General features: G+C 52.4%; 1 protein-coding gene across 1 annotated transcript; it reads left to right on the top strand.

Annotated features, from left to right (window-relative positions):
- The first annotated feature begins 11,140 nt into the window (after window positions 1-11,140).
- On the top strand, window positions 11,141-18,470 carry TPRA1 (transmembrane protein adipocyte associated 1). The gene is made up of 10 exons (XM_049766537.1): window positions 11,141-11,267; window positions 11,383-11,515; window positions 14,164-14,250; window positions 14,333-14,405; window positions 14,509-14,588; window positions 15,545-15,655; window positions 15,755-15,815; window positions 15,946-16,048; window positions 16,172-16,252; window positions 17,895-18,470. Exons 1-10 carry the CDS (start codon window positions 11,155-11,157, stop codon window positions 18,136-18,138), a joined length of 1,086 nt encoding a protein of 361 aa, XP_049622494.1. The 5' UTR covers window positions 11,141-11,154; the 3' UTR covers window positions 18,139-18,470.
- The last annotated feature ends 522 nt before the right edge of the window (window positions 18,471-18,992 follow it).

The raw sequence follows: 18,992 nt of genomic DNA, 5'->3' as shown, positions 1-18,992 counted from the left end.
ATAAATAAAATTTTGGGGCCAGAGAGATATCATGGAGGTAGGGCATTTGCCTTGATGCAGAAAAACTGTGGTTCAAATCCTGGCATCCCATATGGTCCCCCAAGCCTGCCAGAAGCGATTTCTGAGCACAGAGCCAGGAGTAAGCCCTGAGCGCCCCCAGGTGTGACCCAAAGCCAAAATAAATAAATAGAGAAAGGAATGGACCTGAGTGGTAGGAAGTTTTTGCCTTGGATGTCTTGGACATGGCTCACCTGGGATGAAAGCAAAGCCAGGAGTAACCCCTGAGCACCACGGGGTAAGGCTCAAAAAAACAAATAAAAAGAAGGTAATTTTTTTTTTTTTTGGTTTTAGGGCCACACCTCTACCCCCGCCACACACACACACACACACACACACACACACACACACACACACACACACACAGCTGGAGATGTTAAGAGCTACTCCTAGTTCTACACTCAAGCATCAGTCTTGGCTGAGCTCGGGAGACCATAAGGAGTGCTAGGGACTGAACCCAGGTGGGCTGTGTGCCAAGTCTTACCTTGTCCTACTTTCAGTGCTTTCTCTCCAGCACCATGATAATTCTGCTCAGAGAACTTGTGGTGCTCAGATTGGGACAAGGCTTAGCTAGAAAAAAGAAGATCTCCAAGTCTAGCTAGGAAGTTCGAACTTCAGAAGGCAACCATAGGTTGTGGCTCTGGCTTAGGCAAATAATGATGAGGGGCAAAAAGGCTGAATTACTATCTGGCTGTACTAACTGTCTGCCTGGGTTCCAAAGAGGTTCATGGGCCAAGTTGGCCCAAGAGTCAGCAGCAAGGGGGTGGTCTGGGCCTGGAGCCTGGGAAGCCCCAACAATGCAAGGCAGGGATAAAGAGCAGTGTTCCAAGTGAGGAAGACGAAGTGGGGCTGTTGTTATTGGCTTCCTTTTCTGGGCTGGGATGAGCCCTTTAGAAGGGCTGTCCAGGGGCTGGGCGGTGGCGCTAGAGGTAAGGTGCCTGCTTTGCCTGCGCTACCCTTGGACGGACCACGATTCGATCCCCCGGCGTCCCATATGGTCCCACAGGCCAGGAGCAACTTCTGAGCGCATAGTTAGGAGTAACCCCTGAGCGTTACCAGGTGTGGCCCAGAAACCAAAAAAAACCAAAAAAAAAAAAAAAAAAAAAAGAAGGGCTGTCCAGCTCTACCACAGACCACTGGGTTCCTCCCTTGACCTTCATGATAGTGGCAACCCCCCAGAAGATGTCACCTAAGGGGTATCTTCCACCCTCTGGAGCCAGGCATGTGTGTCTGACTTCTTGTTCAGCAGAACTGCAAGATTACTTACTCAGAAAGCCAGGCTGTGCACCCCTCCCAAAGGGTCAGAGCAGTGGTGCAAGTGGTAGGGCATTTGTCTTGCACGCTCTAGTCTAGGACGGACCATGGTTTGATCCCCTGGCATCCCATATGGTCCCCCAAGCCAGGAGCAATTTCTGAGCGCATAGCCAGGAGTAACCCCTGAGCGTCACCGGGTGTGGCCCCAAAACCAAATAAATAAATAAATAAAAAGAAAGCCAGACTGCCCTCTGCAAATCATCCAGATGACTTGGGTCCTTCATGTGATCACCGAGACAGTTACCAGAGCCTAGGGTGCAAGACCGTGACCATCACCTGTGGTTCTTTATAAGCAGTGTAGTAATCTACTGAGTTTCCTGAAGGTTTGAAGTTTCTGTTTTGGTTTCTCTTTTGGGGAGCCACACCCAGCAGTACTCAGATGCAACTTTGGGCTCATTGCTAGGGACTATGTTGGTGGGAGATATAAGCCCCTGATCCAGTCTTTAGAGCTATTTCTCCAGTCCCAGTCTTCTTGTTTGGTTTTACAGGTCTGCAGGCCATGCCCAGTGGTGCTCAGGGCTTTCTCCTGGCTCTGTGCTCAGGCAACTTTCCTGACCTGTTCTCCAGAACCATCTGTGGGTTCTGGGGATCAAACCTGGGTTGGTCACATGCAAGGCAAGTCTTTTATCCTCTATGTTAACTCTGGTGCAGATAAACAGATTTTTGTTTGTTTGTTTGAGTTTTGGTCACACCCTGCAGTACTATGAGGCTACTTCTGGATTTGTGCTAAGGTTAGATTAAATCAGGGTCAGCCACATGCAAGGCAAGTGCCTTACCTCCTGTACTAATCCCCCAGGCCCCTGTATTACTTTAAGGTCAGGCTTAATTAAGGCTGAATTAAGGGGATCGGATGGGGCCCCCCCCCTCACCCTGTACTTTAGAACAAACAGGGGTATTACTAATCTGCCGTTTCCCTAGCATATGATAAATGTATGAGTTGTAATTCCTATCTTGGCTTCCGATCTTGGTGGGTGGAGGAAAATGTCAGTGGCTTTGTCTTTATATCTGAAAATTCTTGCTTCATACACGCACATATATGTACACGCAGGCACACAGCTACATACAACACATACACATATATACACACATCATTCATGTGCACACGACATACATACATACATATGCATGCAGGAAGAGCAAGGAACAAATATGGGCCCGTACATATTGTATTTGTCCACTCCAGTACCACACTCAGCCAGCCTGGCTGTAATTTTGCTCATGGCGGGTCAGTGACAATTGTACACATGTTGTTGGTGGGACAGGTAAGCCCTTAGCCCTAGAATTTTAGGATTTCTTGGGGCTGGAGCAATAGCATAGCATGGTATAGTATATTAGGGCATTTGCTTTGCATGCAGCTGATCTGGGTTCAATGTCCAGTATCTCATATTTCAAGCATGCCAGGAGTAATTTCTGAACTCAGAGCCAGGAATAGCCCCTAAGCACTGCCGGGGTTTTGGGGTGACCCCCAAAACAAAAGCAAAAAAAAAACACAACAACCAAAATAATTTTGGGATCCCCATTTTCATCTGGGAGTCAGCGCACTTCTGTAACAGCATCTGTTGCTCAAGAGAAGGGGACCACTTCTGATATCAGACAAGGAAAGAAATTGGAGTAAAAATCTTTGTTTAGGGCCAGTGTAATAGCACAGTGTTAGGGCATTTGCCTTGCATGTGGCCAACCTGGGACTGACCCAGGTTCGATTCCCAGCACCCCATATAGTCCCCCTAGCCTGCCAGGGGCAATTTCTGAGCACAGAGCCAGGAGTAACCTCTGAGCACCAGCAGGTGTGGCCCAAAACCCAAAATAAATAAATAAATAAATAAATAAAAATTTAAAATATCTTTGTTTAATAAACTTTGTTTAATGAAACTATTCATCAGGGACTGAAGAGATGGCTCTAAGGTTGGTCTGCATACCTGGTGTATGGGACCCTGAGTTGGAACCCTGGCATCTCACAGTCCCGTAAGCATCTTCAGGTGCAAACCTGAAGACTGGCAGCACCGTGGGCCCATCAGCACTGTACCTCGAGGCTCAAGCAATGAGTCCTTGGTCCTGAAGAGCTAGGCCCTCTGAGCACTGCTTGGGAGAGTCCCCTTCCACACCTCCCACCTATGAAATAAAATAATTTGTTGAACATGCTGTATCCTGTGAGACTGGCCTCGACTGCTGCCTTTACCTTAAGGGGAAGGTATGAGAATGCCACCCTCAATTCCACAGTTCAGGTCCCACGGAAACCTACTCATGGGACCCAAAACTTCCAAGACAAATGGCAGAATTGTGCTGCCACTAGCAAATGCCATCTACCTCTTCCTAAAAGTTGGAGTGATTCCCTGAAGCATCAAACTGAAGATGGAGAGTCTATGTCAATGCTACTTCCCTTCTGCTCCTTCCTGGCACTGAGTCAAAGGGAACTTCCCACTCACGGGAGGTTAGAATTGGTTTAGATGTGATTGTATTGTTTGCCAATTAAATGTGAGCAGAACAGCTGACCTACCTCCCACAGAGCTGCAGGCAGCAGGCACAGACCTGGGAAGACCCAGACAGCTGCACCAGGGAGGGTGGGCCACGCTGGGGAAGTCCCAGATAAAAAAATCTCCAATGGTCAAATCACCAGGCTGTTCCTGCCTCACCATCCCCTGTTAGAATAGGAACTTCTCTCTAGCCTAACTGGGAGGCCACAGTGTTCTTCTGGGAAACGGATCATGGGGTGATTGTGCTAAGTGGGTGTCCAGAATTTGCACCAGGCACTGAGTTGGCCTCTGGATATTACATGGAGGAGGACAAGTCGTGTTTTGTGCTCACACACTGACCTTAGAGTGTTTGGGCAGGCTGATGGGAAAGTAGGAAGCCAAGGAATGAATGTCATCTTGTTGGATCGACATTATTGGTGGCATATAAAGGGGTATTATAGGACAGGCTGTCAAGGCTCTTTTGCTCTTAGGAGGAAGAAGAGGAGGAGGAAGAGAAGATCAAGAGACCTGGAGCTTGCCAGGCCCCAGATGCTGAGATCCCCTAGGCTAAGAAACAGGAAACAGAAACAGAAACAGGCCAGCTGTGACTGCAATATTCAGAATAAGGGGGTGGCGGCTGCGGGGGTGTGTAAAGCCGGTTCAAAAGTCAGGACTGAACATTGCAGAGCTTCAGTGGTGGTGGTGATTCAGGCAAAGTTCAGGGTGTATCAGGATGACTTCCTGGGGGGAGCTAACTTTATTTAGCTGAAGGTGGGAGATAGAGCATTTCCAACATTTCCATCCCAGGCAGCTTTGCTTTGGGAAAAGTCTTGAGTCTTTTTCCTCCTCCTTAAAATGCACACTAATAACAACCTCCCTGCAAGGTGCTTGAGGATGGACCTCAGGGGTGCTCAATAAAATGCCTCAGTACTTTTATCCTGAATCTCCTAGCAGCTTGGCATGCAGATGAGATGCGTCATTCCAGGCTAGGGGGAATGTCTTCATCCTTCTTCCTTCAACCAGGTAGCCAGAGGTCACCAGGCAGGGCTGCCCAATGAAGGGTGCACTGGACAGCTTGCAAGGAAAGGTCTGTGGACGCTTCTGGCCTGGAGGAGGAGAGCTGGAGGAAGTGATCTGGTCAGTTGACAGCTGCCAAAAGTTGCCAGGCATGAGTATCCATAGGTCCTTACCTTCTGGGCGAGCAATTATTTGTTTGTTTATTTTGGTTTTGGGCCACACTCAGGGGTTACTCCTGTCTCTGCATGTGCTCAGAAATCACTCCTGGCTTGGGGGACCATATGTGACACCGGGGGAATCGAACCAAGGTCCCTCCTTGCAAGGCAGACGCCTTACCGCTTGAGCCACCGCTCCAGCCTCCTCCCTTCCCGGGGAGCAATTCTGCCACTTCCCTCTCCGCATTGCCTGTGTGTGCGCGGTTCCTTTAAGAAGTCAGAGCGACGCCCCGCCCACTCTCAGACTTGATTGGCTCTTATTGCTGCATGGCTTGTTTCCCCAAAGCGGATCTCGATTTCTATTGGCTACCGGGAGCTACACGTAGGAACCGGGCTATTTTCCAAGCTTGGGCTTGAACGAAAAGGACCAGTTTAGCTTCTGCGTCGCCGCGGCCGGAGAGAATCATCCCGGGTGTTGGGGGACGGGGTTCCCCGAAGATCTAACCGCGTCTCACCTCCCTCACCGACTCCCTTCGTTTCCCAGGGAGCACCCCTTCTCTGTCACTTGCGCGACGCTCCCTGGCCCCAGCTGCCAGTCCCAGAGGCTGGAGGCCCAAGTCCCTAGGCCTGGACCCCAGCTGGCCTGTGCACCCCAGCCAGACACAGGCGGATGAGCGGCTCGGGGGGCCCTCAGGTAAGGGGGGACCTCCTCTCTGAGCCTTCTCCTGCTCCCACTGCTGCAGACACAGCACTGTCCCTGCTTACAGCGTCCCCCTCCAGCTGGGGCTGGGTGTCCAGCTAGGCCTGGGGGGCTGGAGGGGTGAAGTCAGGCCACCTCTGCAGCCACATCCCAGCCTCCCTGCTCCCCAGAACCTGATGCATCTCGGGGTTCAGCTGCCACGGCTGTGGGAGAGCCTCAGTGCTGGGGAAAAGTTCCCCAGTCCCAGGTCTGAACTGGGCCCAGGCACCCCATCCTGGAGAGTGACCCCTTTCTGCTCAAGCACACAGGGGGACCCAGAGGACAATTCGTGGGGGATCCAGGAGGGGGGGTGTCCCAGAGGACAATCTGTAATGTGTGTGACATTCAGAAAGTGCAGGGGGATCCTGAAAGTGAGGGCTTCCAGGAAGAGGAAGCAGGGAATCGCTATGGGGGTGAGGGCACTGACCCTGAAGCTCCTGGGCCCAGAGGCTGCAGTTGGTGCAGGGAGATTACTGCCAGCAGCAATGCTCAGTTTCTGGGACCTCTCTTGCAAGCTCAGATCGCCAAGAGATTGTTTACCTGCTCTGCCACAAGCCCAGTTTCGGGGTCATCACCTCCAGGCTTGAGGGTTTCTTTTTTTCCCCCCCCAGTTTTTTTTTTTTTGTTTGTTTGTTTGTATTGGGCCACACCCGTTTGATGCTCAGGGGTTACTCCTGGCTAAGCACTCAGAAATCGCCCCTGGCTTGGGAGGACCATATGGGACACTGGGGGATCGAACCATGGTCCTTCCTTGGCTAGCACTTGCAAGGCAGACACCTTACCTATAGCACCACCTCAGTGGCTCCTTTCCCCCCAGTTTTTAATATTTAAACAAGTGGTTACAAGGTTGTTCATAATACAGTTTTTTATTTTTTTTTTATATTTTTTTACAGATAAAGTTGATGATTGAGTTAGTCATATAATGTACAACCACTTCTACCAGTGCTCATTTCTTCCTTCCAATGTCCCCAGTTTTCCTCTCCCCCTTCCTGCTGGCTCTCTTCCCTGGGGGCTTATTTCTTTCTGCTCCTAGAGCTCCTCTGATCTTTGGGCTGTGATCTAGTCTGCCTATGCCTCAGGGCAGGGCCAGACTTGCTGTGCACTTGGATTGCACTCAAAGGTAGAGGACACTTCACAGGGTAGTGTAAAGAAAAGCTAGCAGTCAGAGAGGGCTCCTCTGATGAGGTGGCCTGATAGTGGAGATTCTGGAGGGCTTCTGGGTGGTGGTGGTGGTGGTGGCAGCATGATAGCTAAGTGAAGCTGAAGGCTTCTTTAAGGAGGTACCCAGACGGAGCAACTCTGGAGGGCTTCATGCAGGAGATGACTTGACAGCAAGACTCTGGAAGGCTCCTCTGGAGGACTTCCCTGAAGAGGTGGCCGGATAGATAAGACCTTTGTAGTAAGAGTCAGCACAGAGGCCCAGTGTATTTATTTATTTATTTATTTATTTATTTATTTATTCATTCATTCATTCATTCATTCGTTTGTTTGTTTGTTTTTGGGTCACACCCGGCAGTGCTCAGGAGTTACTTCTGGCTCTATGCTCAAAAATCTCTCCTGGCAGGCACAGGGTACCATATGAGACGCCAGGATTCGAACCACCGTCCTTCTGCATGCAAGGCAAACACATTACCTCCATGCTATCTCTCTGCCCCCCCCCAGTGTATTCATTGATAAGGAGCAGTGGAGCTGCATTGGGACATAAATAAAGCCACAGGAACAGCCAGTGGGCAGGTCTGGTGCCAGGGAAGGGTTGAGGCTCTCGGGCTGAGTTCTGAGCAACTGGTCTGTTAGCAGGAATAGTGCTTGCTGAGGCCTATGTGGCTTCTACAGAGGAAGTGGGGGTGCAGGGGACTTGGCTCTGCCCTGCTGAGTGAGCTGCCTCATCCTGTTTTGTTCCAGGATAGAAGTCCCCACCCTTTGGGGCTGGAAGCGCCAAGGGTTGCAGCAGCTATGGGAAGGAGGGATTCTGGGGTGCAGGTGGGATGTGCCATGGGCCATACTGGGCTAGGTTGAGGCCGTTGCACTGCCCCAGAAGAGCAGCCAGAAAGGTTCTTGTCCACGGGGCACCGTGTGACTGTGGCCTCTTGCCCCACACACAGGGTGATCGCAGAGGTGGGGGTGGGAGGTGCCGCTGGAATGTAGCTGAGGTTAGGAAAACGCAGTCCCAGGTTGGGGAGCCTCCACTGCCTACTATCCTCCCTCGTTCCTGGGCCCTTAGCACTCTGCACCCCAGAACTCCTCAGGGGCTCCTGCCACTCCCATTGCTCTGGGGCCCTCCTGCCCTGCCTTTAGATGCTGGCCCAGTGTCCAGTTATCTGAGCTTGCAGACCTCTTGCTGTCCTGTGAGTATGTGACACACACTGAGACACACGGCCCAGTGAGCTAAGTCTGACCTGACATGAGGGGACACACACACACACACACACACACACACACACACACTCATTGAGACACATGCCCCAGTGAGCTAAGTCTGACCTGACATGAGGACACACACACACACACACACACACACACACACACACACACACACACACACACACACACACACACACACACACACGATGAGTTAAACCTGCCTGGGAGACCTACTGATTGCAAGATTGATGTAGAGATTAATTTACTGATTGACTTAGAGATCTCAACTATGCCTTGAGGTTGCAAGGGGATTTCTAGACTGTTTATTTTATTTTATTTTATTTTATTTTTTGGGCCACACCCGGTGATGCTCAGGGATTGCTCCTGGCTATGCACTCAGAAATCGCTTCTGGCTTGGGGGACCATATGGAATGCCTGGGGATCGAACCGAGGTCCATCCTGGGTTAACCAAGTGCAAGGCAAACGCCCTACCAATGCGCCATTGCTCTGGCCCCAGGTTTCCAAACGTTTAAACTCTGGTCCTAGATCTGCACACAGGAAGTGGGAGCTACGTATTTTATTTATCTTGGCTTCTCTGCTTTTTAATGAGGTCCTTTTTTATTTGGCTTTTGGGTCACACCTGGCAGCGCTCAGAGGTCACTCCTGGCTCTGCGCTCAGAAATCGCTCCTGGCAGACATGGGGGATCATACGGGTTGCCGAAATTTGAACCACCATCCTTCTGCATGCAAGGCAAATGCCTTACCTCCATGCTATCTGCTTTTTAATTTTTTTTTTTGGGGGGGGCCACACCTGGTGGTGCTCAGGGGTTACTCCTTGCTATCTGCTCAGAAATCGCCCCTGGCAGGCATGGGGGACCATATGGGACACCGGGATTCGAACCAACCACCTTAGGTCCTGGATCGGCTGCTTGCAAGGCAAACACCACTGTGCTATCTCTCCGGCCCCATTTTTAATTTTTTTTATTTTAACAACTTTTTTTTTTTTTTAACTGGGGTTTGAGCCTCCGTAGGATGCTTCCCAGACTGCAGAGCAGCGCTATCACCTGGGAATGTTTGGAAATGTAGCTCCCCTACTGTCCCAAGTAAAGGGCTCTAGCCTGAGTGAGAAACCTAAGATGACAAGGGAACCTGGCAAGTGACAGGCTGGGCCCCCAGGCCCTGGAAGCAGCCAACTTGGAGTGCTTCTTGTGACTGTTGTGGTCTGGTTTGAGCCTCCCAGCAGTCTTGCTGGGTAGGAAGGACGCTGCTGTGACACTCAAGAAGGGAAGTGACTCACACTGGACACACGACAAATATGTGGCAAGGCCAGAAGGGCCACCCAGGCCTTCCCAAGTCCATGAGCTGTGTGACATTTTTTTTAATGACAGATCAGACTTATCAGTGTGAGACTAGCATTGGCAGATAGGTGGATCAAATTTGGGATGACCACATGTGCCCTGCCATCAGCCATTTTCTTTTTTGTTTGTTTGTTTTTTTTGGTGGGGGGGGGAGTCACACCTGTCAGCGCTCAGGGGTTACTCCTGGCTCTATCCTCAGAAATCGCTCCTGGCAGGCTCAGGGGATCATATGGCATGCCGGTATTTGAATCACTATCATCCTGCAGGCAAGGCAAATGCCTTATTTTTTTTTAATTTATTTTTATTTTTATTTATTTTTTGTTTTTTCGGGCCACACTCATTTGATGCTCAGGGGTTACTCCTGGCTAAGCACTCAGAAATTGCCCCTGGCTTGGGGGGACCATATGGGACGCTGGGGGATTGAACCCGGTCACGATCTTTCCTTGGCTAGCGCTTGCAAGGCAGACACCTTACCTCTAGCGCCACCTCGCCGGCCCCTATTTTTATTTTTTATTTTATTTTTTGGGGGTCACACCCAGCAGCGCTCAGGTTACTCTTGGCTCTACACTCAGAAATGGCTCCTGGCAGGCTCAGGGGACCATATGGGATGTCGGGATTCAAACCACCGTCCTTCTGCACACAAGGCAAACACCCTACCTCCATGTTATCTCTTCAGCCCCAAATGTCCTACTTTCATGCTATCTTTCAGGCCCCCTCTTTTTATTGTTTTTTGGGCCATACCCAGTGATGCTCAGGGGTAATTCCTGGCTCTGGACTCAGGAATAAACTCTTGGTGGGCTTGGAGGACCAAATGGGATGCCAGTGATCAAGTCCCAGTCAGTTGCATGTAAGACAAGTGCCTTACCCACTATCTCTCTGGTCCCCAGGGGTGGAGTCTTTTGTCAGGTAGGAGGTGCATAGGACTAGGAGTGGGAGAATCCCTTTGGGTGTACTCTGGGTCAATCATGGTGGTGCTCGGTGACCGGGCTTGGCCACGTACATAACAAGCTTCTCATCCCCTTGTTCGCATCTCTCTGGGCTGGATGCTGGACCGTCCATTCTCTGGTGGGTCTGTGGATACCTGGCTGGAGAGCCCCTCCTCAGCCTCTCACAGTGACCTCAATGGGAACTGGGGGACTCGGATCAGAATGATGTCCTGCTTCATTCCTAGTGACCACTGGACTCCCCTGAGCCTGCACTCAGCCCTGAGCTACTTCTGAACATGTTGGGGGTGCTCAGAGCAAGGCTTGGGTCAGAGAGGCCGTGGGGAGCCCTCCTTATGTGGTGGGCACTGTGATCACCTCTGCCTCAGGCTCCAGGGCCCCAGGGATTCCTGACACAAAATGGGGTGATGTTAAATGACTGTGTGCTCAGCACACACCTCTGGGAACTGGGCCCTGTCCAGGGCTTGGATGGGGACACACAGGGGAGCCCTGTACCCCACTTTTTTTTTTTTTTAACCACACTCAGTGGCGCTCAGGAGTTATTCCTGGCTCTGCACTCAGAAATCACTCTTGGCAGGTTCAGGGGACCATACAGGATGCCAGAAATCCAAACCTGGGTCTATCCCAGGTCAGCTGCATACAAGGCAATACTTGCTACTTGCACCCTCACTTTCTGCCCAGGGTGTTACAATCTCTTCTTGTGCTTCCCTGGGACCTGCTGATTGTGTCTTCCCTCTCCCAGGCCCAGCTGCTGGTGGGATGGACACCCTGGAAGGAATTTGGGCCAATGGGAGCAGCACGGCCCCTGTGGCCAACATCAGTGACCCCCACCGCTGTCTATTACTGCTCTATGTGGACATCGGCTCATCACGGTGAGGGGCCCCCAACCCTGCCTGGGGGTGGGCAGGCTCTCCTGGTAGGTGTGCTCTGCAGGGCTCAAGGTGGACCCCAGTCCTCTAGTGAACACCCTCTGTCCCCATCTACTAGGGTGCGTTACTGGGACCTCTTGCTGCTCATCCCCAACGTGCTCTTCTTCATCTTCCTGCTCTGGAAGCTTCCATTAGCTCGGGCCAAGATCCGCGTGACCTCCAGCCCCATTTTTATCACCTTCTACATTCTGGTGAGTTCCCGTGGATTGGGTGGGCAGAAAGCCCAGCTCCAGCTGGCAGGAGTGATGGTAGGGGCCAGGCAAGGGTTGTTGCTGGCCTCTGTAAAGAAACCAGCTTCAGTTATGGCTGGATCTAGGGAATTTAATGATATTGTTTGTCCCTGTTCTTCTGTGGTCCTTTGGCCTTGTTGGCAGATGAGTCTTCCTCCTGGGTGGCTGAGAGTGCAAAGAACAAATCTGAGCCAACACCTCTACCTTTTGGCCAGGGCCAGCAGAGAGCACCTCCACCCATGCAGAGTTGCTGTGGATGCCTTCTGTCTGGTCCACCTCAGAGCCTGGTTTCAGAGCTTATCCTCAGAGCAGGAAATCTAGCACCCTGGAGCTAGGAGGGGTAGATGGGGAAGGATAACTGGGAATTTTGGAGAGGGAAGAAGCAGGGGTATACTTGATGTGGGTTCCCGTTGACTGTCCGTCTGTCCACATACTTCCCCCCCTGAAGCCTCTGGCACAGACATCCAGTCTGGTTTGGGCATTGCTGGCATTTGCACCAGTCAGTGGCCCTGCAGTGTGGCCCACTGGAGATATCAGGGCTGAACTAGAAAATGCAGCTGAGCTCATGTGCCCAGTACCAGTCTGTGGGTACAGTTGCGGTTCATGGGGCCAGGGCTAGTTTTCCTGTGCACACGCTGGCCTCTTGAGTTTATATTGTATCTGAGAACTGATAGCCTTTGCATGCTGCTTGCAGCAGGCCAACCCAGGGAATTGTCCCCTTGTGGTGAGCAGGGCTGGTACTGGGGTGATGTTGTACCCCTTCCCTGACCCGTACCATGTGTGTTGGCTCTGATATAAGGAGACTCCCAGGGGTCCATTATCCCCCCTGCAGTAGAAGGCTGAGCCTTAGTCCTTGCAGCTGTGGTGGAGGGATCCTCGAATCAAATGCAGAACTGGGGTCTGGACGAAGGGAGCTGACGCTGGGGCAGGACCTGCTGTGCTGTTACCTTTCCTACCTGGGTCCCTTGCTTACCAAGACCTGGACCCTATGCCCAGAACCCCTGCCCAGAACTTCTGACCAGACCTAATGCCTGGAGCCCCTGCCTGAACTCTCTTTCCAGATCCTCTGTCTAGATCCTCTGCCTGTACTCTCTGCTCAGACCCTCTGTCCAGTCTCTCTGCCCAGATCCTGTATCTAGACCCTATGCCCAGATTCTGTCTGCACCCTCTATCTAGATCCGCTGCTAGATCCACTCTCTAGACCTCTGCCAGACCTGCTCTCTAAACCCTCTGCCCAGACCCTTTGCCTGGACCTTCTGCCCAGATCCTCTGTCTAGACGTTCTGTCTAGACCCACTGAATGGACCTGCTGCACAGACCCTCTGTCTATACCAGGCATCCTTGAAATTTTTAAACAGGGTCCAGTTCACTATCACTCACACTATTGGAGGACTGGGCTATAGTTGAAAAAAACAAACAAACATATGGGGAGGGGCCGGAGAAAGCCTTGCATGCAGAAGGATGGTGATTCAAATCTTGGCATTCCATATGGTCCCCCGAACCTGCCAGGAGTGATTTCTGAGCATAGAGCCAGGAGTAACCCCTGAGTGCTGCCGGGTGTGACCTAAAAACCAAAACAAAAGAAAACAAAAAGAAAAACATTTGGGACCGAAGAGATAGCACAGTGATAGGGCATTTGCCTTGCACATGGCTGCACGTGGGCGACCCATGTGATGAACCTGGGTTCGATTCCCAGCATCCCATATTGGTTCCCCAAGCCTGCCAGGAGCGATTTCTGAGTGCAGAGTCAAGAGTAACTCCTGAGCACCTCTGGGTATAGCCCAAAAACCAAAAAGAAAAATAAATCCTTATGAATAAATTCCTATGCACATACAGCAAATTCCTTATTTTGAAGTAAAAAACAAAATGGGAACAAATGCAATATTTAAAATGAAGAATAAGTAAAGTTAAATCCACAAATTTACCAGTATTTCAGTGGGAACTGTGGGGGAGAGAGAGAGGAGAGAGAGAGAGAGTGCAGGCATGAGAGAAGGGGAATTGGAGAGAGAGAAAGAGAGAGAGAGAGAGAGAGAGAGAGAGAGAGAGAGAGAGAGAGAGAATCGGGGAATTGGAGAGAGAAGAAACTGGAGAGAGAGAGAGAGAAAGAGAGAGAGAAAGAGAGAAAAAGGGAATTGGAGAGAGTTGCTTACATCCCACACATGGGCACTGTGAGCCTGGGGCAAGGGCAGCTAAGCAGGACGGGCATGAGCGGTAAAAACATGCAGTGGGCCAAATAAATGTCCTCGGAAGACCCTATGTGGCTCATGGGCTGTAGTTTGGGGACCCTTGGTCTAGATCCTCTGCCCAGACCCTCTGTTTGGACCATTTGCCTGATTCACTGTCTGGAACCTCTTTCCAGAGCTCCTGCTGAGCTGCAGGTACCCTCCCTGACCCCCTCTCTGAACTCTTCCTCGTCACATGCAGGTTTGCAGCCTCTCTCTGGTGAGGAGAGAAGCTAGCAACAGAGCCGGGGTCACCCCATGGCAGTCTCAGGTGGTTTGTGGGCCCAGGAGGCTGGCCCAGCAGGAAGGGGGTCTCTGGCTGCTGATCTTGGGGTGACAGGACCCCAAGATCATCATCATCCCTACCCCGCTCCCCTCTGCCCATCAGGTGTTCGTGGTGGCGCTGGTAGGCATTGCCCGGGCCGTGGTGTCCATGACGGTCAGCACCTCCAGTGCAGCGACGGTGGCAGATAAGGTGTGACCACCCCCCGAGGCATGCATGGGAGGTGGGGGGGCCAACATGGCACCCCCTGACCCCCTGCCCACTCTGTGTTCAGATCCTGTGGGAGATTACCCGCTTCTTCCTGTTGGCCATCGAGCTGAGCGTGATCATTCTTGGTCTTGCCTTTGGTGTGTGAACCGCTGGGTCAGAGCACTTCCCCTGGGGTGGGGGGGGTGGGGGTTCCCACTGACTTTGACTGGCTCCACTGACCGGCTGGCATGTTCCTTCCAGGTCACTTGGAGAGCAAGTCAAGTATCAAGCGGGTACTGGCCATCACCACGGTGCTGTCCCTGGCTTACTCAGTCACCCAGGTGAGTAGGCTACGGGGCAGGCACTATCTGGAGGGCTTCCTGGATGAGGCAAGGACAGGCTTCATGAAGGCGGAGCAGCCACTGTTTTGCTGGTCCTGGACAAGGGCTGGGATGTGATGAAGCAATCTTGAAATTTTTTGTGGGGGGGGCACACTCGACGACGCTCAGGGGTTACTCCTGGCTCTGCACTCAGAAATTGCTCCTGGTTTGGAGGACTGTATGGAATGCCGGGGGATCGAACCATGGTCCATCCTAGGTTAGCGTGTGGAACCACTTGCGCCACTACTCTGGCCCCTCAATCTTGAAAATTTCTTTCTTTTTTTTTTGGTTTTTGGGTCACACCCGGCAGCGCTCAGGGGTTACTCCTGGCTCTATTCTCAGAAATCACTCCTGGGAGGCTCGGGGGAACCATATGGGACGCCGGGATTCGAATCACTGTCCTTCTGCATGCAAAGCAAACACCTTACCTTCCATGCTGTCTCTCCGGCCCCGAAATCTTGAAATTTAATGCTTCTTTGTTGAGGCCAGAGCAGGTCGGGCAGTCGCCTCCACATGGCTGACCTGGATTCAGTCCCTGCCATCCCAGTTGGTTCCCTTGAGCCCTCTAGGCTCAAGTCCTGAACGCAGAACCAGGAGTAACCACTGAGCATTGTGGAGTGTGACCCTAAAACCAAAACAAAGGGACCTTTGTTAACAAGGCAGGTTTTGTGTTTCCCCACCTCTGCCAAGATTGACCCAGTAGGAGGAGCTTGAACCAGGACTACCTGAACCTCCTGACATGCATTCGGGTGCCCCTTTCTTAGGGGATCCTATTAGGGTGCCCAAGCCAGGTGAGAGCAGGCTGAGTTAGGGAACCCAAGCTGGCTGGGAGGGGAAACCTGGACACAATCTTGGGGGCTGCTTGGGAGTGGTGGCTTTCCAGGGAGCTGAATTCCCTGATGTTGTCTCCCCAACAGGGGACACTGGAGATCCTATACCCTGATGCCCATCTCTCAGCTGAAGATTTCAACATCTACGGCCACGGGGGTCGCCATTTCTGGCTGGTCAGCTCCTGTTTCTTCTTCCTGGTGAGGCCACGGAGGATGTGGATGAGATGAGATGGGGTGATGGGGTGGGGCCCCTGTGCTGGGTACTGCGTCCTGCTCAACCCTTTTCTGTTCCCCCAGGTCTACTCACTGGTGGTAGTGCTCCCCAAGACGCCTCTGAAAGAGCGGATCTCTCTGCCCTGTGAGTGCAGCCAGTACCTGGGTGGGAGGGCTGAGGTGGGGGACCCTGAAGCTCGGTGGGTGAGTGTCCTAGGGACCCACAGAATGCATGGGAGGATGTGGTCCTTGCCCTCACCACCTGACACTTGCAGCTCGCAGAAGCTTCTATGTCTACGCGGGGATCTTGGCGCTGCTGAACTTGCTGCAGGGCCTGGGGAGTGCATTGCTGTGTGCAAACATCATCGAGGGGCTCTGGTAAGTGGTCACCCCCCCAGGATTTTCGGGGAGGCCCACGGCTGACTGGCCAGCAGGGTTGTACCAACAGCTACAGCTGTGCTAGGCGGTGAGGCCCTGACATACCTCCTCTCACTCTTTCAGCTGTGTAGATGTCACCACATTTCTCTACTTCAGCTTCTTCGCGCCCCTCATCTACGTGGCCTTCTTGCGGGGCTTCTTTGGGTGAGTGGTCAGTGCCCTGGTGCTGGGCAGAGGGACCAGGGACCCCCTCTGCTAGGTCCAGAACGCCTTATCGAGTTCTTGGTCTTTGGCGTCCTCGTGTGGTTACTGGCGGAACTGCACCTTCATGTGCACCTGTGCATCCCAGCTGGCTGGTTGACCCTGTCCGCATGGTAGACACATTCATGTATGCATATGCCCAGGGCTTCACGCATATATGGACACAGTCTGAAGGCTGTTCATGTCTCTTGAACACATACAAACTGGCACATGTGCTGTCTATACATACGTGTATGTGTGTGTGTGTGTGTGTGTGTGTGTGTGTGTGTGTGTGTGTATGCAACCTCTCTACCCTATAAGCATGTCGACACACCTCTCCCCACAAGAGAGCTAGTGTCCTGCTTTTTTTTTTAATTTTTTTTATTTTGGGGGGGGGTCACACCCAGCATTGCTCAGAAATCACTCCTGGGGCCGGAGAGGTGGCGCTAGAGGTAAGGTGTCTGACTTGCAAGCGCTAGCCAAGGAAGGACTGCGGTTCGATCCCCCGGCGTCCCATATGGTCCCCCCAATCCAGGGGCAATTTCTTAGCGCTTAACCAGGAGTAACCCCTGAGCATCAAACGAGTGTGGCCCAAAAAAACAAAACAAGGGGGCCGGGCGGTGGCGCTAAAGGTAAGGTGCCTGCCTTGCCTGCGCTAGCCTTGGACGGACCGCGGTTCGATCCCCCGGTGTCCCATATGGTCCCCCTAGCCAGGAGCAACTTCTGAGCACATAGCCAGGAGTAACCCCTGAGCGTTACTGGGTGTGGCCCAAAAACCAAAACCAAAACAAAACAAAACAAAATAAATAAATAAATAAACAAATAAAAGAAATCACTCCTGGCAGGCTCAGGGGACCATATGGGATGCCGGGATTCGAACCACTGACCTTCTGCATGAAAGGCAAACGCCCTCCACGGTATCTCTCCGCTCCCCCCCCCCCCCCCCCCGCCTTGGTTTTTATTTGGTTTTTGGGCCATAGACAGCGGCGCTCAGGGGTTACTCCTGGTTCTGCCCTTAAAAGTCACTCCTGGTGGGGCTGGTGCAGTGGCAGAGCAGTAGTTTGTTTGCCTTGCACATGGCTGACCTAGGACCGACCATAGTTTGATCCCCCAGTGTCCCATATGGTCTCCCAAGCCAGGAGTGATTTCTGAGTGTATAGGCAGGAGTAACCCCTGAGCATCACTGGGTGTTGCCCAAAAACCATAAAAAAATAAAAAGAAGTCGCTCTTAGTGATCCTGGGGACCATATGGGATACTGGGGATCAAACCCAGGTCCATCCTGGGTCGGCCGCTTGCAAGCCAAACACCCTACCACTGTGTTATCACTCCAGCTCCCCTGGTTTTTATCATGGGGGAGTTGCCTTGCACACATCTTTTGTTCTCTTGCCTCGGGCTTCCTTTTATAAACTGGGGAATTGTTTCCCCCTCAAGGAGGGCTCAGCTTGGGGGGCTAAGGGTAGAGAAAAGCGGGCAGTCAGTGCCACAGAGGCATTGAGGCAGGATCCTAGCATGTCATCTGTCCTTCCTGCCCTTTATGGGATCCCTGCTCCCTGGCTGGCCCTGCGTGTTATCTTCCCTGACTCCTGGTCCCTCTCCTCTCACCAGCTCGGAACCCAAGATCCTCTTCTCCTACAAATGCCAAGTGGACGAGACCGAGGAACCTGATGTGCATCTGCCGCAGCCCTATGCCGTGGCTCGGCGGGATGGCCTGGAGACAAGTGTGGGTGCAGCTAGCACCCAGTTTGACTCAGCTGGCGTGGCCTACCTGGACGACATGGCCTCCATGCCTTACCACACGGGCAGCATCAACAGCACAGACAGCGAGCGCTGGAAGGCCATCAATGCCTGAGCGATACAAGCCCATGGGGTCTGCTCTGTGAAGGCAGGAGGCGCAGGCAGAGGCACTGGAGTTGCGGGCAGAGCCGTCTCCCTTGGCGGTCAAGACCTTCCCTTGCCTCCCGCTTCCCCCTTGCCTGCTGCCCTCACCTTGCCCTGCCATGAGGCCCTTCCTTGGCTCTCCCAGGGTCAGACCCCCGGGGCTCGCCACAGGCCCCCTTCTCCCAAGCCTGGGCTCCCCCAGGACAGCGGCTGTGACCACCCTTGTCCCCTCACCCAACCCCAGAGGCGTATTGAAGTGTATATTTTCTTGATCTATTTTTTAATAAAATGACAAAGAAGTGGGAGGTGTCGGTGTCGAGGTTTTGAATGGACAGAAGAGGCCAGGACAGATTGCTGGAGCAAAGGGACCCAACCTTTAGGAAGTCACATGTGTTCTGTGGGTCAGCTGTCACCCCAGTCGTGGAAGAATTGGGGACTCAGGTCCTCCTGCCCCTGCTTCTGATGCCTTTCCCCGACTCTTTGGATTTGCCACCTGGGAGATGGATAGAAAGAGGACAGGGACAGTGGCTGGAGCAATAGCACAACGCGTAGGTGTTTGTCTGGTACGTGACCTGGGTTTGATCCCCAACATCCCATATGTTCCCCCAAGCCTTTAGGAGTAATTTCTTTTCGGAGGGGGCCACACCTGGTAGTTCTCAGGGGTTACTCCTGGCTATGCGCTCAGAAATTGCTCCTGGCTTGGGGGACCATATGGGATGATGAGAGATAGAACCGCAGTTCATCCTAGATCAACCATATGCAAGGCAAAAGCCCTACTACTGTGGCATCACTCTGGCCCCAGAAGTAATTTCTGAGCCAGGAGTG

Source organism: Suncus etruscus, chromosome 20 (genome assembly GCF_024139225.1).
Source record: "Suncus etruscus isolate mSunEtr1 chromosome 20, mSunEtr1.pri.cur, whole genome shotgun sequence".
Taxonomy (NCBI): Eukaryota; Metazoa; Chordata; class Mammalia; order Eulipotyphla; family Soricidae; genus Suncus; species Suncus etruscus.
Note: the sequence above shows the minus strand (reverse complement) of the source record. Positions and strands in the feature narration are given on the sequence as shown.

Excerpts from the sequence above, each read along its gene's own strand:
- TPRA1 (XM_049766537.1), top strand. The coding sequence starts at position 11,155 with ATGGACACCCTGGAAGGAATTTGGGCCAATGGGAGCAGCACGGCCCCT. Across the intron at positions 14,589-15,544 it reads TGGCTTACTCAGTCACCCAG|GGGACACTGGAGATCCTATA; the intron begins GTGAGTAGGCTA and ends TCTCCCCAACAG. Across the intron at positions 16,049-16,171 it reads AACATCATCGAGGGGCTCTG|CTGTGTAGATGTCACCACAT; the intron begins GTAAGTGGTCAC and ends TCACTCTTTCAG.